Here is a 23,162-nt window from a genome sequence, read left to right as displayed (position 1 = left end):
CGAGGAAACCCCAAGGCAGAGGTTGGGGGATTCACCACGCTGTGGTGGAAGGCTCAATCCTCCTCTCCCTGCTCCTCGTTGCCCTCCCGGTCTGGCTGTTTGAGGATGCAATCCTTCGCTGCCTTGCTTCACGCAGGATAAACGTGGTTCCCATTCCCAACATCGTATGGTCACGTTGTCTTGCGTGCAGTGGGTTTCACCCCCCTCCAGCTGAAGGCAGGCCCAGGACACAGGCCTCCTGTTTACTGAACAGCCACTGTGGCCAGTACGTCCTCAAGTCAAAGACCACTGCGCCTGTTAGCACCAGCATCGTTTCCACCAACTACAATACCAGCAGCAAGCCTGCTTCACTGCCAAAGTCCCTCTATGGCCTTGAAGAGCTCGGCCACGTGGCTGGCAGAATCATTTTAAGGTTTCAAAGCTACTAACCAGAAATCACAGAGTATTTGAGGGTTGTTCTAATGTATTTAGGTGCCTATACTCCACCCAAAATTGTATCGGAGGAGATAAAAACGCAGCTTTGACTCTTGTGCTTGGTGCCCTAAATGCTTTGGGAGATCTGGAATTTCCAGCCTTTATAAATATATTTGAGTTTGCCCAAATACCTGAGCTCTAACCAGGGGCAGACCTCTCCAGCAACGCCAGGTCTGCAGGGTGGATGGGTCTGACAGGTGTACGATGGCTCTTCAAGAGGTGCGCAGTGGAAGACCAAGAGGTAACAGGCACAAGATGCGACAAGGGGAAGGCCCACTGGACGGAAGGAGAAAATTCTCCCCCGCGGGAGAGGCACAGCCCTGGCACATGGTGGCATCTCCATTCTTGCAGATCTTCAAAGCTCAGCTGGGGAACGCCCAGGGCACCCCAATGCAGCTTTGAAGTTAGCTCAGCTTTTAGCAGACAATTGGATTAGAGACCTACAAAAGGTCCCTCCCAGCCTAGATCTTCCTCCGAGTTTAATGTGAACATGAAAAAAAAATTGCTTACTGAAATGCAGCACTGTATTCATAGCACCAAACAACGATCCCAGGCTGTTCCAGGTCCCATCACCCTCCTCAGCTCCTGAGGAGGCTCAGGCCAGCATCTTCAGAAACTCCCTTCAAAGCTCCCTCCTTTAAATGGCCAGCGGCTGCTCCTTCCAAACCTGGGGGTCACAGACTTAACGAGCTACTGAATAATCAGACCAAAATATCAGTCCTCAGTGCAGACACCTGGGTAAAAAAGTAGAAATTCACTTTTGTCAAGGTTATCGTTAGAATTTATTGATATGAGAGAAACTTCGTATGTCAACATGTCAACGGAGGAACAGCACGTCCTGACGTAACAGAATTACAAAGCCCATCCGGGTGACGTTACAGCACTCTGGTATCTCCAAACTCTGAAGTACAGGAGATCATGCACACGGCTGTGTATTACCTAGGTACATTTTCTGGGGCAGGATAGAAATACTCCAGAAATACAATCGATGCGTGGTTTGCCAGCCACCAGTGCCCGACAGGCTGCAGCAGGGACCACGCTGGCTTTGACTCCAATCGCCCAGCTCCAGACAGACAGTGCACACGTGTAACGGCAGCTCACCCTGGGCCCCTCTAGTCAAAGGAGAAAAAAAAAAAAGATACCTATTTGGGGGTGAGATTCACCTGAGCCCGTGTAGCCCTCGCAGGGAGATGAGATGACTTGTACCCTCCGACTCCTTTACCGCGTCAAGGGGGCTCAGAGGACCAGCTTGGATGGAGACGCCTACACGCAGCCAGGGGAACCCCACGCCAGGTCTGCAGCAGGACAACCTGGGCATGGTTCTATCAACTGAGCTGCAACTGGGAAACTTCACGACGGAGTTTGCTCTGCCTGGGGAGCAGACACGGCCATGCCACGCTCCATCCTGGCATCTGCCAATTCAGAAGCAGGTTTTTTCTTTCAAGGTAACAGTCATAATTATCCTCATATTACAACAGTTTTGACATTCTCTCTCTCAGCAGTGCCCTCTTACAGAGCTCGTAGCACAGACAGCCATTCACACCACGCTTCTGGCCAAGATAAAAATTATCTTTATAATCTTTACTGGAAATATATGCTATGCTGGATGCTGTCTAAAAAAAAGCCAAGTGCTGAGCTTTCATCTTCTCCCAGCTTATGAAATATTTGGTTTGGTCCTAAGTATCTTGCTAAAAAATTAGAGAGGGAACAGCAGAGTATTCCCCAGGCACCTGGTAAATCCACAATGGATTTATTGTAGAAACAAGCTGAATTCTCTAACTCACTCCAAATGGATTTCAGAGCCCTCTAAAACCCTCCAGAGAATGAGCCGTTTGTGACACGACAAACAAAAAACAACCCCAAGTTCAATGAGTAAATTGTCTTACATTGTGCAGGGAGCATCCAAAATAAAACGCAAATCCAGACCAAGGGGATATGTCTGTCCCACCTCCCGATGCCAGATTTGATCACGGCAATAAAGGAGCCTGGGCCAAAGTGCATCTGCCTGGCCGATAGCACTAACCCTGCTGCAGACCTGAAGAGGAACCGTTGATGCTAGAAATACGTATCTGAATGCGTGTGCGCACGCATGTGCCGGGGACGACCCGTACTCTGCTGCTTTTCCTCTCGCATAAGCTACGACAAGTGACATAGCGGGTTCTGCTCTCAGCCATTCGGTTTCACCAAATCTAAGTTCCCTCTGCACATGTAACAGCATTGACTTAGAGATCTCATATTAATGGGTACTTATACAGGATTAATTGCACATCAGTCCATTGTGGCTACAAGTTCATTAGGCTAATAAATCTACATAGTGACAGTAGTACAGTATCAGCTACTTTTCAATACAAACTCCCTACCCTAGCCTTAATTTGTAGGTCAAAAGAAGATCTTCTACCGTAGTGACCTTCCCATGACCTTTAACATTCATTTTCAAAATTTCTTTTCTAGAAAAAAAAAAATCCAGTGTGGGGAAAACGCACATATATAACAAAAGCAGTGCTTAACAACCACAGGAAAAAAGAACATGATCTTGGACTCTTGTATCAGCATCCTCCGTAGACCCTGGTAGCATTACTTCCAAAGGGTTGCTAAATCCAGCTCCGTCAGTTCTCAAGTCTGTTAAACCATTCCCTAGCTCTAGACATTTCTAGTCTCTCACTATACATATTGTCTGTAGCAAGAGCATACAGAAACACTTGTTAATGTGCACAAGACTTCCATTTGACTTAATGGAATAGTCTTAGAAGACTGAAGTCTTTACTTCTAGAAATCTGTTCTTGAGTGGTAGCGCTCTCACCGACTGGTAGCTTTCTATTCCACCCAGGAGAGAGCTCCAAGTCCCTCAAAGTTTTACTCATTCGTTTTGCCCAAAGGTGTATGGGTATCTAATAAAACCCCTCTCACAGTATTCCCAGGAAATGATTCAGAAGAGGAGATGATTTTTCAACGAAATGAGATCCTCTGGTCCTGTGTGTCAGACCATGGCCAATAGAATGAGCAGCTGCCATGGACATCTCAACTTAAATACAGAACAGTCAAGGGAGGAGAGCAAGGTGGCCTGACCATCTTCCCGTGAGGTACAGGCAAAGAAGACACCAAAGTCACTCCGTTCTCAACAGTTTGTCTCTTTCTGGAGTCAAATGTTTGATTCCATTTGTTCTAGCAGGAAGTGGTGAATCATGTCAAAAGTCGGACGATCTTTTATATCCCTGCTCCAACATTTCAGCATCAGGTCAAACACAGGGTTAGGACACAGAGGAGTCTGGGAGAGATAGATCTGAAAGGAAGAAAAACACAGCTATTTCAGTGGGGTTTTTTCCATAAAAGAATTGAACCTCTACTAAATTAAAACCAAAAGGACAGTTTCATTCCAGGTTTATAAGACAGCCACCATGCAATGTTTGAAATCCATTAAGCATGAATCTGGCAGTGAAGTCTGGATGGAGCTTTGATGCCAACTCAAATGGCACTGCAGACACTTTGCCAAATTCTTTGATGAGCTGGTCACAAAACAGTCCTTTGTCCCCCAGGAAACATGAATGCTTCAGAGAGATTCGTCTTCCAAGTGACAGCAACACACAAACCAAAACCAAATTTACCACAATAAAATCCAAATACTTTCACTCACCGTCGACAACCCATGAGGCTTTCTAAGCATCGTGACAGCTTGTTAGCAGAGACAGAAAAAACACCTTTTAGAGCTTATCTGAAGCACAGCTTGGCAGAATTATTTTTTCCCCCCTCTCATTTCAATACACATCTTCTAGGCTCTTCACTAAATGATTAGTATTTGGGAGACAGTGAATAAAATCTTCCATTATTCCATTCCCCTTAATCCTTTAACTTGTTTGGTGCTAAAGGTGAATTTTGGGAGAAGAGCAAACAGCTGGCACTCCACTTTTTGGGGCACAGTGATCCTGAGTACTGAGGTGCTGGATTGTCCTGCATCATCACTGGCATCTATTGAAGGTGGCAGCAGTGGAGTGCACAATCCTGCCTGGGAGTTAGTAAGAGAGGACAACGACACAGAAAAGCCCTTCAGCACCTGGAGATGGCCAAAGGCTTCTCAGCCTATGTGGAGATATTACAGGGAGTATCTAACCCCTGGGCACTAACAACTCCTCCTTCCCCACCTCAGTAAGTGCTCCCTCATCTTTCAGAGAAAACACTAGTGGGAGAGAGATCTGACAAAGGAAAAGAGCAAAAGGATTGTGTAGGAGAGCCCAGCAAAGCTAAGGAGGACAGTGCATCAAGGGCAGATTGAAATAGAAGTGGCTTATAAGGAAGAAGCACTGGACAGCGCCAGTAAAGAAGAGGTTCTTCCAGTGGGACTCCAAGAGAGGAAAGCCGGTGCAATGAGTCCAGAGGAAGGGGAAGAGAGGCAGGACACGCTTGAAGAGATGAGTAATAGAAGCAGAGACTTCTGCAGATGATGTAAGGCCAGCAGAAAGGCCCTGTGGAGATCCACTTGGATGTGACCAGGTCAAGGGAAGGAAGGAGAGGTCACGTTTGCTTTCTTACCTGCCTGCCCTGGCTCCGGAAGAACTCTCCTGTGTTCTCGATGACTTGCTCATCTGAGAGGAGGCTGTATGGTTGCTCCTTACACAGTATGAACATCTCCCAGAGGGTGACCCCAAATGCCCAGACATCACTGGCTGTGGTGAACTTGCCCTGTGAACAGAAAGGATGTTGTAAGCCCAGGTTGCTCACAGCACACATTCAGCAAAAACTGTTTCAGTCTACACTCCCTGCAGCTAAACACAAGGATGCAGAACTCATACCTGGGAAAATGCTCTCAAAAAGAGACAGCGGAGCAGGTGACCTGCTCTTGGCAACGCACAGAGAGACCAAGGTACGAGACTGTTGCTTTGTGGGGCAGGAGCAGCATGTCTGTGGGACCCAGGGACAGCTCTAAGAAGGGGCAAGCTTTCACTGGGGCAAACCTCTTGAAACAGCGAGCAAGTCTCAGAGAAAGCCAGAGGCTACTGTCCCTCCTGAGAAAGTCTGTATTTGTCTACAGCAGTACAAAAATGGACTGTGGCAGGGGGTGGATAGCTGCTGCCTACCTCCACCCAAAACGCAGTAGTGCAGCACAGAAAAGTCTTTGAACAGGAAGGAAAGCCCTTGGGGTGAAAGCAGAGCCGAAGCAGACTCCAGACTCTTAGAGAAAGGCCAAGATAATGTTGATCTTTGCGCATGTAATAAGTCGGTTACAGTCTGCTCCCTGTCCCTGTTTTCTGTCTTCGAAAAACGTGCCCAAACTGGCCGTGTTTGGAACAATGTGCTTCTGAAGAAGTAAAAAGCAGCTAAAAATTGCTCAGAAAATAACAGACAACAATTGGGAACTGGAGGGCCTGTTTAGGCAGAAAACATCCAAGACCCGGATTGCCCAGGCTTATCTGGCAAACCTAGCAGTCTGTCCATGTTTGGAAGATGTTCACACAAGGAAGATGGGAGTGACTTATGGTTTAGATGCAGCTGTGACCAGGAAAATGGGGTGAATTTAGAAAAGCTCAGGCCTATCAGCCTTTATAAGGAAAAGGAGGCTGAGGGGAGACCTTATCACGCTCTACAACTACCTGAAAGGAGGTTGTAGCGAGGTGGGGGTCGGTCTCTTCTCCCAAGTAACAAGCGATAGGACGAGAGGAAATGGCCTCAAGTTGCGCCAGGGGAGGTTTAGATTGGACGTGAGGAAAAACGTCTTTACTGAAAGAGTGGTTAAACATTGGAACAGGCTGCCCAGGGAAGTGGCTGAGTCCCCATCCCTGGAGGTATTTAAAAGACGTGTAGATGAGGTGCTTAGGGACATGGTTTAGTGGGCATGGGGGTGTTGGGTTGACGGTTGGACTCAATGATCTTAGAGGTCTTTTCCAACCTTAATGATTCTATGATTCTGTGATTCTATAGCAGAAGCAATTAATTTTTCTGGGTACTCGGAGGGGGCATTGTAAGAAAGTACAACAGGTGATCTCACCGACTAGTCTGAGAAAGAAATATGGGGCTGAATATTAAGTAACTGCCTCCAGACTGAATGTGTTTGGGCTGTTGAACAATCTCCTAAGGGGAGACAGCAGGACTCTTAAACAAAACCCCAACCTCAAAACCAGACTTGGCACTTGAAACTCATGAAGTTCTGTCCCTGTCCCTCTCAGCTTCACAGCTGGGGAAATAAGCACAAAAAGGCAATTTCTTCACGATTCCAGCAGGAATCCTGAATGCCACGCACAGAACATAAATTATACCCCAGATGATCTGTGCTGTATTTGCAAGGACACGCTCCGTCTCCAGGATCTGAGTTATGTCCAACGCAACCTAATGGACTTCTCACCCGGGGCCATCTGTAGCATACGTTTTGATGCTATAAGGACTGTTACACACACACGTGTTACTATTTCAGGGGCACAGTGAAAAATCAGAGGAAGGGAGAGAGAATGGTTTGTGCAGTCCCTACCAGGAGGATGCTTTCCCAGGCCATCCAACGTATGGGCAGTACAGCTCTTCCCTGGATACGGTAGTAATCCCCACTGTAAAGATTCCTGCTCATGCCAAAGTCCGCAATCTTGATGGTGTAGTTGTTCCCCACCAGGCAGTTGCGAGTTGCCAGATCTCTGTGCACAAAATTCAGAGATGCTAAATACTTCATTCCAGAGGCAATCTGGGTGGCCATGTACAGCAGGTTAGAGTAGCTGCATTAAAAGAAAACAAAAACGAAGAAAAATCAGTGAGTTCCCCACACTCGACTCTTCCTTGTGTTTGATGTAAGACAGTGACCTATCATTTTTGTTTTTGCCATAACAGTGAAACTAAACTGTCTAGTTTCAGGGCACTAACACCCCCACCTGCCAGGCTAAGCCAAGTTCCTGAGCTGACGAAGCAAGAACAGACAAGCTGTCCCTGAAATTCAGGGCCCTTAGAATTTGACATCCCTTAGATTTTTTTAATAGCAAGCATTAATCTCAAGACTTTCAAAGAGTTTATGCATCAAAGCACCAACTTCTTGCAGAGACACATGAAAAATTAAGCTGTACAATCTCAGAATCTCCTATCTAAAAAACTGCTTAGATTGATATTTCAAACACTGCTGCTATCGCATGCTTACATTAATATGTCACTTAACATTAAAGAGAGCTTACTTTTTTTAATGTTTAATATTACTGACAATATCAACAGATGCATTTTCCATCTAATATAATTTTAATTCCCCCATTAGCAAAATTAAGATAATAAAGTTGTATGATACACAGACAAAGTTTGGACCATCTGACTTTCAGCATTCTTCACACACTATTATTCTGTGATGCGCGGCTTGTTTCCCACTGTGTGTGCTCAAATGCTTCACGCAATCAAGCATTTGTCACAACAAATCTAATAAACTGTTCACAGTTATTATTTCTCTGATAAAGCTCAGAAAAAGAATGTCTTAGTCTCCTCCTCTTTGTGTTCTGGTGGCAATAAGAGAAGCACTACCATGTTATCTAAATTACAATAATGTAATGCATCTAATGATAAAAGATCCAACCTATCTGTTCTAATCAATAGCTAAGCTATCGCTACAGAGATTCTGAGGCAGCCCCTTGCCCCAGCAGAAGGGTCTGGGCACCACTTCCCTCCCAGCCTTTCAACATGGTGAACACCACAACTCAGCTAGGTGACACCTAGCCCGGTCCCACAGTCAGCTCAACGTTCCTCTTGATCTGAGTGGACCTGTTGTGCCCCCAGAGAAGGAACTGTGCCACCCACTTGTACCTTGTTAACCTTGTTGTTGGCTTTTCACATAGGAGCAGGCACAGCCTCCAGACCCAACCTTCTCCCTTCCCCCTGCTCAGCTCCAGTTGTCTCCCTGCCTGGGGCTGTTGCTCTTCCCATTCAAGAAGCCCCGTCTCCCCTGTCCCACCCGCGCCCTGGCAGGATCCCATCAGCAGCTACCAGTTGGCTCCCCGCCCCTCTGCTCAGCAAGCTCTGTAGGGCTTGATGCGTGTGGCTCTGCACACAGAGGGGCAGGTCAGGAGACACCTCTCAGCGGACTCATCTTCATGATTTGCTAGATAGCCAGAGGATCATAGAATACTTTGGGTTGGAAGGGACCTCTAAAGGTCATCTAGTCCAACCCCCCTGCCCTGGGCAGGGACATCTGCAAGTAGATCAGGTTGCTCAGAGCCCCGTCCAACCTGACCTTGAATGTTGCCAGGGATGAGGCATTCACCACCTCTCTGGGCAACCTGGGCCAGTGCTGCACCACCCTCAGCATAAAAAATTTCTTCCTTATATCTAGTCTAAATCTACCCCCCTTCAGTTTAAAGCCGTTCCCCCTTGTCCTGTCGCAACAGGCCCCGCTAAAAAGTTTGCCGCCATCTTTTTTATAAGCCCCCTTTAAGTACTGATAGGCTGCAAGAAGGTCTCCCCGAAGCCTTCTCTTCTCCAGGCTGAACAACCCCACCTCTCTCAGCCTTTCTTCACAGGAGAAGTGTTCCACCCCCCGATCATTTTTGTGGCCCTCCTCTGGACCCGCTCCAACAGGTCCATGTCTTTCTTGTGCTGAGAGCTCCAGAGCTGGAGGCAGTGCTCCAGGGGGGGTCTCACCAGAGCAGAGAAACAGCAGGGAGATGCACTTCAAATACCAAAGAGCCATAAGGACTTAAAAATGTGTGACCTCTCTGCAGGAAAGGGCTGGTCACCACATTTGGTGCACCAAGTATTGAGCTTGAGAGACGGGTGAGACGGTTGGACCTTGCCCTGTTAGTCAAACGCCCACAGGCACCAGCAGAGACAAGCTGCACTCCTTGGCAGGGGAATTCATTTCACTCTCAGTAAACAACTATATAGACAGATATCTGAGCTAGTCATACCAGCTTCCTTTAATGTGAAACTATACCTGGCTGGAAGGGACAAAAGGAGAGGCTGAAGGATCAGCTGGAGAGAAAGAAAAAGTAGATGTAGAGCCAAGTAATGGAAACCAAGGAAGAACGTGAGTGACAGTGCTGAAGTCAGATGAGAGGTGAGGAGATAAAGGAGAAAGGACAGTTTGAGGCTTTGGCCAGGAAAAAAAAGCCCCAAGTCTGAAGGTGAAAGCTGTTTCAGATGTGCAGAAAGGGCAGGAGACTGGAGAGAGCTGGAATATGTTCCTACTCGGATGCAAACCCTCTCCCATCCTACAGTTCCTGGTGTGTCATGACTGCAGGATGCCAGTTTAACACTCCCTGACAGGATGACTGACCACTGCCAGCTACTGGCAGAAACGCTGGTGTTGTCTCGACATTGTAAGAACCAGCCATCTCCTGTGCAGTCCATCAACAGAACTGGATCTGCCTAACTGCCTAGTTCTTGAACTATAAATAAATCTAATCGTTTGGGGAGGTACATGCCAAAGGCTAAGCAATGCAGCAACTGCTGATCGGTGCAGGTTTCTTTATCGAGCAGAATACGTTAGTCCTACACACAACTCTCCTCTGAGGAAAGGATTTCTGCAACAGTAGAGAAGCTTTTATGTCAGATTTAATCCTTCCATAGAGGAGAGAAGTGCCACCACTGACAGAAAATGGTTTCCTTTGCCAAATATTCTCCTTCTGTTGGCTGACAAAATCTTTCCTTAGTGAAGCTCCACACTCAACTCCCCTCATCTAATATTTTTTAGATATCCAGAGAACATATGAACCTTCTTAAAAGCCTAAGAGATGTTCTTGATTTTCATCCCAAAATTCTTGCTGTAATGCAACTGGCTTCCCATATTAATGAAATATTTGATGCAAGCCCACAGATGGTCACATCAGTAAACGGTACAACTAAAGATGGTCACCGTGACGAGAACAGCCCACAGTCAGGGACACTTCATGGAAACACAGACCTCCAGAGGCCTCAAGAACAACCTCCCATGCAAAGCAGGACTAGTGTCCACAGTATATGCTGTGGCAACAGTCAGGCTGGAGGAAGGTCACTGCCTAGAAGGCACAGCAGATGAAACTGGTAGCTCTGTATTGTTGATTCATCCCAAAGATGGGCAGCTCCTCTTACCTGACGCAGGGAATATTGTTTGAAATGGCAAATTTGCTGTAGATCTCCCTCTGCGACAGGAACTGATTGAGGTCTCCATTTTCCATGTACTCTGTTATCATGCACAGTGGGTCATCATGCACACACACCCCCAGAAGCCGGATGATATTTGGGTTCTTCAGCCGTGACATGATCTTGATCTCCTTCAGGAAATCATTTCTTGTAAAACAGAAAACACAGGTTCGAATCCTAAACTATTCCTTTGTCTAAGGAAAGCAGAAGTGGCATGTAAGAAAATCTCAGTTCAGAAACATTTACACTTCTGCACACAGTAAGTTTGAAAGCTGGTTCTGTGCTTGCGTTCAAACATTGACCCCCTTCCCCAGCAAACAGGATTAATACAGCATTTCAGTTTGACATTACATCTATTCCTATACCCTACTCCCTGCTTGTGTCCTGTTCCTTACATGAACACACAGAACATACACCAGAGACACATGACACTCTCTTACAGAAGTCACCAGGGTTAACCCATGTGAAACTGTTGCCTGGAGAGTATTTGCTTTCCTTCTCAGATGGTCAGCATTGCGGATGCGCTTACCTGGCTGTTTTGTTGACATCTGATCTCAGCATTTTTACTGCTACAAGAACTGGCTGGTGAGTGAATTCTGTAGGCGAGACTCCCAGGAATTCCAGCAGGCCATCTGCTTCACAAAGGTGCACCTGCGGGGCACAAGGGAGAGGCAACTATGAGAGAATGCACAGGCAGAAAACCAGAGGAAAACAACATCACATTGAGGTCACCAGGTTGGTCACCCCTGGCAGAATGACCAAGTGAATGATCTAATGAAGGTGACACTGTTCTGATCAGAAATAGCCCATAGGTTGACCCTAGATCCTGGACAAAACGTGTACATATGCTATATAGCCCCTGACGTCGGAACGCACATGGATTGCAGCCTGACGTGTCCCCAGCACACTGAATTCACTGCACGTGTGCAGATTGGTGCAGTAGACTACTGGGGCAGTCCAATTTGCCCAGCAAGTACTGGAGATGTTCAGGAAGGCCACTGTGCCTGGAGTTGTCTGCTTTGCTCTGCACGTGCATGCAAACAGCATGGCTGCAGCATGTTTGGCATGTACAACACATCACACCAGCCATGCAAGTCCAGAACTGTCCTGCAGCCTGGCTTGAGTCACTGCTCAAACTTAACGGAGGAGCATCCAGGAATTACAGACAGCTATCCGAAGTCCTCTATTCCCCCCCCCCCCCCCCCCCCCCCCCCAAAAAAAAGTGTGTGCGCCTGTGTGTGTCCATGTGTGTGTGATGTAAACACCTCACCTGTGAATATACCCAAAGATGAATACTCTGATGAGTACACAGAATTCCAAGTTTCTTCAGATAAATAAACGAATAAAGACATAAAATTACTGCCAGGGTCGTATAACAAGGGGTGACAAGACACTTGCTTAAGAAGTTATCAGAATGCATATTCAAATAGAGAACTGGGCAAGAGATGCTGGGGTGGGGAAAGTAGACAGACCTGAGTGTGTGGGATAGGAAAAAGGACTAGAGGATGTGTCAGTCAAAAGACTCACAGCAGTGAGGGGAATGTAATGGGAGCTTAATGAATTTTGTATGAAGAAAGCACCAAGAACTTGTGACGAGCATGGTGAGGAGAAAAAGGAGACAGCATAGAAAATGGGACAAACCTACACAACAGAAACAAGAGTACAAAGATGCTACTGCAGTTACAAGGAGAATCAAATCTGCTGTGGTGGAAGTACAGTCACGAGACTAGGAATTGGAAAGAGAGCCATGGTACTAAGGCGCATGTATTACAAGCACAAGTAATGTGTCACTGAGTCCAGGGAGTGGATGATTATGAGCAAGAAAAAAAGATTGAAAGGGAAGAAAGCTCTGAGTGGAGATGTGAAAAAAGCAGTGAGCCATGTTGCTAGAAGCAAGACTGCACATTAAGCCAGAGCAGTGGAGCAGAGCATGTGATGATGACCAGTTTGGTAAAGACTAAGGAGGTGAGGAGGAGAGATGGGAGAATGCGATGTGGCACGTTTGCAAAAGTAAGGGAAAGAGCCTATGATGTGAGGAAAGGAACAGGCTCTGAATCAATCTCTAAGGAAAATGGAGATGGAACAGCCTGGCTGCTGCTGTTTGACAACACAAATGAGGAGGAGAAGAAAGCTTTGACAGTTATTAGAAGGACAGGAACAAGAGGGAAGGAGAAACCAGAAACAAAGCAATGAGAAGAAAAAGCCTCTCTGTTTCACTTTTGGAGCACAGCCCAAGACAGGGCAGGATCCAGGCAACAGCAGAAAGGGCTACACTGACAGCCAGGTGAAGAGGCTGAGGATGTCAGCACCTTCCCAATACACAGAGTGATCCAGAAAAAAGTGAGGGGGACAGGGAAGGGGCTGGGGTAGAGAAGATGCGCTGTCAGGAGGGAGGAACTATAAAGATGGGCACGTCACTGAGGAGGAAGCGGTCAGTAAAGGGCTGTGCTTTGCCAAAATGTAGTAGACAGGTAGAATTTAAAGGCTGCAAATGAGCAAAAGCTGGGAAGAAAAAAAAAAGAGACAGTGGGAGCAGGAGAGGGGAAGACCTGCTCAGTACGGAACTAGGGATAGTGTGGAAATGAAGCAGGGAGAGAAGAAAAGGCGAGGTGAAAACATTCATGGCTTGAAAGGAGCTCAAGGAGTAAAGAGAAAGCTTGGAAGATGACAGATGCATGTATCATGCTGCCTGAGGCTTCTGACACAAACTGGGGCTTGAGCAAGCAGCAATGCTAGAGAGTATGTGAGGGCATCACAGTGCTTGGGAAATGCCTGTCTTTGCTTGGGTCAGCGTGCAGAGCTCCACCAGAACCTCCACCTGTTAATGTGAAAGCTGTTTTTACAGCTAGGATCAATCTGTCTGGGCTGGAGTTTTCAAATTCACATGCCTAAAGGTGGGTGACAGCCATCAAATGTTTGAGACATCCACGGAAGATTGTGAAACAGTCTGAACTCACATCCCCAGGCCTTTTGTATAGGGTCATAAATGGGGATACAGACAGCGAACAAAAAAAAGTTTGCAAAGCTCATCTGTTGAGAAAGACTCAGGTGGTACCAAGCAGCAGCCTCACAGGTGCAGAACTGGGCTCTCTGAAGCCTACCATCAGCCTTCCCCAACAGCAAAGACATGTATTAAAGAAAGTACTGTTATCCATGTCCCTCAGCCCCCAAATCTGAAGCAGTGCCAGAGGCAGCTCAGAAGTTTCAATGTGCCAGGCATCTCCTTTCTGTTGGAGGAAGTATGGAAGAGGAGGGCTGTACCTCTCCAAACTGTCCTTCTCCCAGTTTCTCCTTGAGTCGTAGCTGCTGCCGTGGGAATTCACCCACTGAGATGTCTTTCTTGGTAAGTGAATCCACAGTGAGGGCTGGGACTGCATACATGTTGTTGCCGGTCACACCTTGCAGGTGGACGATATCTGTTTCGGCGTAGTGAGGAACATTGTTCTGAAAGCCTTGGTGAGGAGTGGACTTGGTCAGGTCGGGCTCAGCATAGTCCCCACTGCACACTAAGGGGAAACAAAGACAGGCGGAGTCAGACACACTCACTCCCTTAAAATGAGTATGGCCTGGCTTCCACTCCTCTCGATCCTGCAGACCTCTGGGAATTGAGCCTAGCTGCACGCCTACCACCTTGTACCAAGGTACACCCAGATGGAAGACTCTCCTTTGTTTTAATTAGGGCTTAAACCAGAGCAAGCCACGCTTCTGCAGACACCAGAATACCTGTGAGGTGCCAGTGAATTCGTGTTAAACAGCTGCCTCTCTATCCAGTTATGAGAGCTGAAGTTCTTGCCCAGACATGGAGGCATGAGACTGAAGCGATTTCCTGTTTCTGATTCATCCCAAATATGACCTGTTCTCCTTACCTGACACAGGGATGTTGTTTGCAACGTCAAACTTGCTTCTGCATTCGCTTCTGCAACAAGAACTGATCGGGTTCTCCATTTTCCATGTACTCTGTTAGCAGGCTATGCTAGCTCTTACAGCTTATTCACGTAAATATCATGGCATAACTATAATTAACTCCCTTTATGGTCAGTATTACACAGAACTTTTGTTCTGCTTCAAATTCACATCTGGACTCAATGCAAATCAGTCTCCCTGTGTAGTATAGTGCTGGATCTTAGCAACTTGTCGGTGCTTGAGGAATACAGCACTGCCCTACCATTCACTAATCAGCACTGCCATCACTGAGTACAAAACACTGTTGGAAACGTTCCCTTCTGCATGTGTCCAAAAGCTCCCCAGGGGCTGGAAGCCAGGGCACCACTGACAATTCTCTGCTGCATTTCCCTCTGCTTTTCTAAGGGAATTTCAAAGAGCCCTTGTTGCAGGAAAAGGTGCTAAAGGTCCTCTCCACCAGCCAGTCTGGACAGCCCAGGAGTGCTGCAGGTAGCGACTTCACTGCCAAGGGACTGACAAGACAAACGATGTGCGATTGCTGCGATTGCCAAAACCAGCTCCTAAAAGATGACCTGGCTAACATATAAACACAGTCTTCAAAGAGAACAATAAAAGGACATCACCCTCTAGTGGGGCTGGTGCTCCATCTGCCAAAGTTACATGCTAAAAAGTTTCAGAGTTCCAGAATATTGTCTTAGGTCCCTGGCTTAGTATTGTATTGCACAGGAGTCAGAGAAGATTACTTCAACACTGAGAAGTGGCACATCTTAAAATCTGAGAGAAATAATAAAAGAATAAACACATAACTTCTGGAGACTGATGATTACATTACCTGAATCCTCTGCACTTTGGGAGAGCTCTGGAAGCTTTTGGAGCAGCGTAGCTGGCTGGTGATACTCCAAATCCAGTGGGAAAGCACGTTCATAGGTGGGATTTGACTGGTGGATCTGGGTCTGGTTGTTGGCAATGGTGTAGCTGTAGAAGGAGAGGCGAACTGTGGCATCCTCTTCCAGGATTCGACGTGGGGCCTGCAAAGAGAGAAAAAAATGCTGAGGCAATGCTCGGTTGTTAGGCAATGTAGTGGCTGCAAATCACAGCAATTTCCAGTAACATCTTGGATAGGGCTGGCATCCTCCCCTGCTGTAAGAACAGAGTTTTAGCTACTCTATGGAGCTGGGGAAACCCTGTGCTTTCCACATAATTCTGAGCTCATTAGGGTTAATGCTTAGTATTGAACTTGTGTCTGCAAAATAGCCCCATTGTATTACCTTTTCCAACCTTTTCTGAACATACTGCTTCCAAAGAATAATGATTATAATCATCAGGAGCAGAAGAATGATAGCCACAAGGCAGCCCACGAGGATGGAGGTATTGGAGTCATCTGCTTTCTCTCCTATCCAGGTGCTGGTTACAGAAGATGTGGTTTCTGCAATCAGAGAAATGAAGAAGAATCTGGAGTTAACAAAGCACAGGTTGTTATCTGTGCTGGCTAGCTTCCTACATGTCCCTTCCTACAGTCTGGTACAGAAAAGATCTTAGGCAGCTTCCTGAACATTAACATTAGCTGTGTTCACATTTTGCTCTTATCAGAAATTCTCATTTTGGAGGCTCGCAGCTAAGAATTGCGCAGAGGACTTTTGCAATTAAAGACTGTTCTTAGCATTGGAACAGATTCCTGCGATGGATCCATGTTAGAGCAGACAGTTTTCAGAGTTTCACTGGCTGCACATATGCCTCCAGCCCACTTGCTTTGAGGCAGCCTTGGCCAGCTGAGGGAAGAAGAAATAGCTGAGGCTTAGAGGATTGTAAGATGCAGCTCTGTGCATGAGGGCAATAACCAGGCCATACCCAGACCTCCAGAAATGGAGGGAGAGTCCACATTAACTAGGATGTTACTGTGAACTCCCCCGACACCTGAGCCCTTGGCATGGCTAAGTGACAGAAGTCCTTACCCCAGGTCCCCTCAGTAACGTTGCACTCTGTTTCCAGGAGATCCGTCGTGCTTGTGGCTACCGTAACAAAATTAGGATTCACACTCTCCATGTCTGTGGAAGGGAAGGGAAGGGAAGGGAAGGTGTCAGTCCAACAACCTCCCTGCTCATGCCAGCGGTCAGTGCAATCCCAACCACCACTCCTGCCTTCCCAAGCAGGACTGGGCTGAGACCCACGCATCAGGTCACGAACAGCATGAGCAGAGATACCTGCTCACTCAGCATGTCCCACCACACCTACAGGAATGAGCCTCTGTGTTGAGCAGCATGTATGTCCTGACCACAGCAAACTGCCAGTGTGTGCAGGATGCTTCCCTGAGCTTGGCCAGACACAGGGGACTGGAGCAAGAGGTGGTTTGGGGTTTTTTTTTTTTCCTCCATTTTAGCATTATTATAAGACTCGCCATCCCAGGCTAGACCAAGAGTCCGCCTAGTCCTACATGTGACAGAGGATAGCCAGGAGGGACTGCTATCAGCCAGATAAGCAGCAAGCTGCAATAAGAGCGCTCCTTCCCCAGGAACATCCTCTCACTATAGCAGATTAAGACCTTCAAGTAGGAAGCTATAAGCCAGATCATTTCACTGTCAGTGCTGGTGGTTTTCTTCCAGATTCTTGTCCATTCCCTTCTGGAGCCTTTTAAAGCACCTCATGGCACTGACTTCTGCGTCGTAGTTAAGACTTGAGGAAAAAAAAGTCAGCCTCTTATTTTTCATAATCTGCTAACTTGATCATCATCTGTAGATATACTTAAATTATTCATAACAAAATATTCGGTAAAGAGAAGTAAAAATCAACCCCATAAGCAGCAGGCAGCTGTCTCAAAAAGAAGAAATGCTCTATAGTCCAATTTTTGGTTGCCCTGGTTGTGCTTCTGCACACGTGCATCAGTATCAGCCTGAAAAGAATCCACTGTAGTCTGGACCTTTCTGCCCCTGCATTGCCCTCCCAACCCTCTCAGTGCTTCTACTACCTCCTCCTTCCTATCACGTAGCCCCCCAGTGCCCTAACACTCGTGTTAACCCCACATGTCCTGCATCTCCACACCACCTCTTTTGCTCTCTGTGCTTCGCCAGATCTGCTTGACTGGAAGAATACTCACCTGACTGGAAGGAAATCTCGCTCATCATCATCCAGGTGTCAGCAAAGTAGAAGCGGCAAAGTATGGCTTTACCTACACGCTGATTGAGGGGGACAGTCACAAACCTAGCGCTAGGGTTTTTGTCATCTAAGACAGTTGCAACTCCAACAGGTTCAGACTCCCAGTCTGCAATCAGGCGTGGTTTGAACAGACACTCCACCTTCTGGAAGATCTTCACCCCCTTGGAAAACATGTTGTTACAATGCACCTAGGAAGAAGAGAACAGATCAATCAGACAGGAGGAAGATTTACTGAAACCTAAAATAAGCCTCAGGGATTTTCTATTCATGAAGATTTTCTATTTCTAATATCTCCCTGTATGAATACTCCTAACCCAGAATGAGTGACTTGTTCCAGTATAGCTTCATCCACTCACAGTGTGCAGTGAGAACATTTGTGCAAAAAGCTCTGAACTTTACATGCAAAAGCTACATTAACGGTCAAATTTTGGCAGGCTCTTCAAAAGGCCCATATAAAAATCAATCAAATGAAGCCTGTACTAATCTAAAGCCTCACAGATCAATTCTCCTTGAACATATATCCTGAGGGGAAAGATAAATCACACCTGGACTCTAGCCTTTTTTAGAAAGCCTTCAGCATCTGCAGTCTAAGCTAATTCCTTAAAAAAAAAAAAGGTACAAGCTCAAGATGATATTCCCCTGACATACAGCAGCTCTTCTGCTGGTTGCACCTTGAAGACAACTGAGGATCTAAGTTTTAAGAAAACCATCATGTAAGCCTGCATCCATCAACCTCTCCTGGTGGCTCATCATCAGGTTGTTCCTGCTGCAATGGCACCACTGGTTTAGCTAACGATGCTGGAATTTAAACTGCAATCACTATGCTGCCAAGCTAACATCTCACTAAAACAAAGGCATCCTCTCTCATCTCTGAGTTACGGCTCCACAAAGTCCACTTTCAGACTAAGCGATTCACAAACTGCTTTCAGGCTGACTTCACACCTCTGTATTTGGGAGGTTTTAATGTGCCTCCAGCACTTCCAAGGAAGCAGGCTTCGAAGAGTGACAAGGCTTGTAAGGATCCTTTACGCTGTTCCGCTGTCTTTCTTTAATGCAAATCTCACCCTGCGCCTTTTTTAACAAACAAACATGACAGTTTAAAGTTCTGCCATGCAGTCCTGAAGATCTGGACCACAGTATCTTGGCACTGTGGCCAGTGACCAGGAACCAGAAGGAATAAGATCACCCTTAAAGTCTTCAGTATCCCTCAGTCTACTCCATTTTCATAGCCATGGTGGTCCGACCTTCCCTAGCGACTCTAGAAATTATTTCCTAATGACTGTGGAGTATTAGCAACTGCGACAACAACAGTTTCCAAACCAAGTGCAGCTTTGAACCCTATTAATTGCTTGGCTTCTGCGAGGTCTTGCAGTGAATAGCAGCGAAGCATTAATGAGGACGACAGGCCTGATGAGCAGTAAAAAGACAAAAGAAGGGTATTTGCGTATAATTAGGAACAGATGAAGCTTAGACAACGTTATTCAATAAGGAGATATAGTCATCCATAACAAGGAAGGAAAGCCTGATGCTTGCAATATACAATTTGCGCCATATTTGGACAGGAGTTGGATATGTTTGCATCTTGGACTGATACAGAGACACTTTCTATTCCAAACACCACCTACTAATGTCTGATTTTATAATGTGCAAGCCTAAGTAATTTGCAATGCAGCTGCAATATTTGCTAACATTTATTTTTAATACTTTCTTGGATACTGGGGAAGCTCAGAAAACTGGAATAAAGCTAACAGGTATGAAGGTACAAAAAAAACATTTACAGATCACCTAGCCTGTACAAAATAAATGCAAAGCTGAAATAGACAACATTCAATAAAGAATGAAGAATAACTTATGCTAATCAATACAGCTTTATAATGAAATACTAAATGAAGTAACTATTTTTATGAGCTTATGTGTTTGGTTGATCAGGATGGCTGTGTTTACCTGACAGATTTTTATAAGGCATTTGATTTACTCATTATAACATCTGACTCCAATTAGCGTACCATGAACTAATGAACTATATTAATTTGATTAAAAATTTTCAACTAGTAAGTCTTACAAATTTTAAGGCACAAATCATTCTTCTGTAGGTGTTTTTCTAGCAGGAATGTATTCCTAGCTCAAGGTTATTTGCTACCTTTTTCAGTGATCTGAAAAAAACACAAGCAGAATCACTAGCAATAAAATAAATTAAATGGGGGGGGTGGGTGGGGTGGGTGTCAAAGTTTCCTCAACTGAGCTGAACAGGTTTTCGGGATTGACTCTTTTCAGGGTAGTAAACTCAGGAACAAAATGTAAGCAATGCTTTCTACACTGGACTTTTATCCTGGACACTAATAACTTTGAACTGACTTCTGGCATGATACCAACGTCTTAATGAACACTGGCTCCCTATCCATTGGCTAGGAGGGCTAATATGATCACAAGGTTCATAAACAAAGAAGAATTGTCCAAAAGCAGGAAATTGGTACCATTCTTTTATGCAGTTTGATGGAAAACCAGCATCCAGTTCCAGTTTCTATACCTCCAATTGCCAGTTTCTGTACCTCCAAAAGAATACTGGCAAAAAAAGAAAGGATTGGAAGATAGCTACAAAAATGACCCTGGATCTCACAGGGAAGGCATTGAGAAGTTCAGCCAACTTAGTTTACTGAAGCAAAGATTAAGAGAGTGGTTTAATCACAGTGCAGAAGCAGGAAAATTTCTGAGAAGGCAGGACTCTTATTTTTGCCAGCGAGAGCAGGCTAAGAGCCAATGGTTGCAAGTTAAAAATAGACAAAATAAAAACTGGGGTAAGTAACCACCAAAACAATTTACTTAAGGATGTGGTGGGTTCTCCTTCATTTGAAATCTCTACAAGAAAAGCCACCAATCCTTTTTAAAAGATTCTGCTGTTTACTACAGACTCAAAAAGTTCAGCTCATACTTTTCCTGTGTGTTTAAGTAATTTCCCACAGCACAAGCATAGATTGAGGCATCCAAAGAAATTTTGGTCAAAATGGAAGCACAACCACATTCCTTTACCTCAAGGGTCAGGTGGGCCTTAGACAGTAAGTAGCCTACGTCCTAAATCCATCTCAGTTGCCAACAGGGGCTGCCTAACCACTGCTTCAGGTGTGTCTGCTTTTTATTCCTTTAAGCCAAATACTGAAAGGAGTGTGTCTGAGCTCTGGAAAGACAAGTGCTGCCCTGCTTCACCTTTCTACATTGGCAAACTTGGGACATCTCCTGCTAAAATTCTGCCTCTGGTGGGCTCTGCTGTTGGGCACCTTATATCCTCCTGCTTTGGGAAGAGAACCCAAAGGGGTAACCTGGAAGCACCCAGACCCAAAGCCTGCCCCAGGCTGCTGGAGAGGGACAACGCTGACTACCTTCATGGAGGTGAAGTTCCGTGGTCGGTCAAACTGGAATTCCATTTCAACAGAGCCCGTGCTGAAGCTCTCGTTCTTCCAGCCAACATAGTCATAGCCTGGCCACACGCGGTACTGGTGGCTCTGCGTGAAATCATCCAGTCCTAGCACACCGTCCGTCAGCTGGCCCAGACCGCCATACAAGTGCCTAGCAAGAAAGAACCAACAGTTAGGCAGAATACCAGCCAGGAGAGCTCAAATGTGAAAGCACATGGGTCCTTCAACTGGTACCAGGAAAACATTAGTTTATTTACTCTTAACCCATCCTGGACAATAACTCATTCCCTGTTCTTACGCAACGTCACTTATTTTGTACAGGCTGGGCTTTTAAAACCTTTCCCTGCTTGGGAAAACGCAGAAGTTTTTGCATTGATACCAAACACTGACAGCAAAGCCAAGCTACAAGCAGAGTCTCTTGAGAACGAAAACTGAGACTACAGAAAATGACACTGTATGCTCTCCAAACAGAGAGCTTTAATTGCAGCATTTCACCATGGAGCTGCATGGGAGGAACACTGCTCCATCCTGCCCTGGGGAACCAGTGGGGAAGTTTTGCAGGCAGGCACAGAGAAGCAGGAAAGAGAGCAGTGACACCATGGGCAGTTGACCCAGCCACAGCCAGTTCTAACTGGGATTATTTCTGGCATTGCTCGTTGTGCAAGAGAGCGTTATCGGCTCTGTTTCCAAGGCTGATCAGACTCTTCGCCCAGGACCCTACCTCATTCTGCTTCCTATCCGAGAGGGCAGAGCCCACTATACAGTTTTCCAGCACTGTCCCAGAGTAGAAGATCCAGATGTGGTACACTCCTGACCCACCTGCCTTCTGGGAGCTGTCCCTGCCATGTCCCTTGTCCTATAGCAGGGAAAGTGCAAACAGTTCAGCTGCATTAGTGCCTGAACTTGCTCCCTGGACCTGTTTCATTCAGCTACCTCTAGGCAGTCTTTGTAACCCAGCCTGGGCTGCTGCTACACACACTGAAGGTCCCCAAGTCCATTCCAGGTGAGCCCTCCTGTCACTAGGATTTGCACAGGTATGCATGCCTTTGAACTCCAAAACAGGATTAGCAGCTGAAAAGGCAGACTCCTGCTTCCAGGCCAGTCAGGCACACGACCGAGATGTTAAGTAGTTTGAAAGACTTGGGTCTTGTGCCTGCATCTGTAGCTCCCTGACACTCCCCAGCAAACCCAGCTTCCTAAGTTAGTGCTGGACAGCTAAGTGCAACACCTACATCTTTCTGCACATTACCCCCCCCCCCAAGTTTTTTTTTTTTTTAAATATCCAATCCCTAGTATATCAGTGCAGCTTGAAAGCATCAGATATTAACACACAAAGACACTGTTGCCCGATATCTTGCAACATCCTACAAGCATGAAGAATGTACTTTCCAACCCCTTATTTTAACCTCCAGCATGATAAAACACAAATACATTTACAAAAGTCACCTCTAAGCATAAAAAAAAGATTATAGGCAACAGTAAAAATTTTCAGAAAGTTAATGACAACTGAAACAGGGCATATAATAAAAGCACCTTAAGTCAACGGATGACACCAGGTCACTAAAAAGACACTGTCAGATCACTTCTTGGCACATTCCTGCACAGGCAGGGATATGCTGCCTCACAAGGATACGCATGCCCAAGTTTGTCTGAGGTTTCAAGCCACTGAAACATTCAAATCTGTATTTATAGCAAAGAAGTGGTCACACTAAATGTCTGAAAGTTCACCCAGTTATTTAACATTTCAGATACAGACTCTTAATGAACTCTTCCTTCCACGAAAGTCAATTAGTCATTAAACCAGAGACACCTCAAAATGTCAGTAACGTGCCACCCTACCTAACTAATCTCAGTGATGTGAAAAATTAACAGACCTTGTAACGAGCTGTCAAAATCCAGTTACTTTAGGCTTTTTGACTCCAAATTGGAAAAGCATCATACCCAAGAAATCTTTACAGTGAGTAATCAGCCACCTTCCTCTCATACCACATTGGCGGTGGTGCCTCTGCTGACCTGGAGCTTCTCACAGGGAGTGATGCAGTTTTCCAAGTTGTTTCAAGTCCATCAGAGCTTTGTTTTCAAAAACAGTATCTCAAATCTGTCCAGAAGCTCACAGGTATCAAGTGCAAGCCTAGAGTTCAGGTGTTGCGCACTTTCTCAGAT

General features: G+C 46.0%; 1 protein-coding gene across 8 annotated transcripts in view; it reads right to left on the bottom strand.

The window, feature by feature from the left end:
* Window positions 1–1,232: 1,232 nt before the first annotated feature.
* Window positions 1,233–23,162, bottom strand: part of LOC143168591 (discoidin domain-containing receptor 2-like) — a 63,774-nt gene continuing 41,844 nt past the window's right edge. For 7 of the 8 annotated variants that reach the window (XM_076355164.1, XM_076355168.1, XM_076355166.1 and 4 more), the window contains 11 exons: window positions 20,964–21,150; window positions 17,531–17,777; window positions 16,392–16,484; window positions 15,708–15,865; window positions 15,272–15,467; window positions 13,798–14,042; window positions 11,066–11,187; window positions 10,486–10,683; window positions 6,929–7,163; window positions 4,999–5,148; window positions 1,233–3,754 (listed from right to left, as the gene is read on the bottom strand). In XM_076355164.1, coding sequence (XP_076211279.1) covers window positions 3,614–3,754; window positions 4,999–5,148; window positions 6,929–7,163; window positions 10,486–10,683; window positions 11,066–11,187; window positions 13,798–14,042; window positions 15,272–15,467; window positions 15,708–15,865; window positions 16,392–16,484; window positions 17,531–17,777; window positions 20,964–21,150 — 1,972 coding nt within the window. In that variant the 3' untranslated portion in view covers window positions 1,233–3,613. Of the gene's footprint in view, window positions 3,755–4,105; window positions 4,144–4,998; window positions 5,149–6,928; window positions 7,164–10,485; window positions 10,684–11,065; window positions 11,188–13,797; window positions 14,043–15,271; window positions 15,468–15,707; window positions 15,866–16,391; window positions 16,485–17,530; window positions 17,778–20,963; window positions 21,151–23,162 lie in introns of all 8 variants that reach the window. The other variant, XM_076355169.1, reaches the window with a different exon arrangement.

Source organism: Aptenodytes patagonicus, chromosome 18 (genome assembly GCF_965638725.1).
Source record: "Aptenodytes patagonicus chromosome 18, bAptPat1.pri.cur, whole genome shotgun sequence".
Taxonomy (NCBI): Eukaryota; Metazoa; Chordata; class Aves; order Sphenisciformes; family Spheniscidae; genus Aptenodytes; species Aptenodytes patagonicus.
The sequence above is the reverse complement of the archived record's forward strand: the minus strand, read 5'-3'. Positions and strand labels throughout refer to the sequence as shown.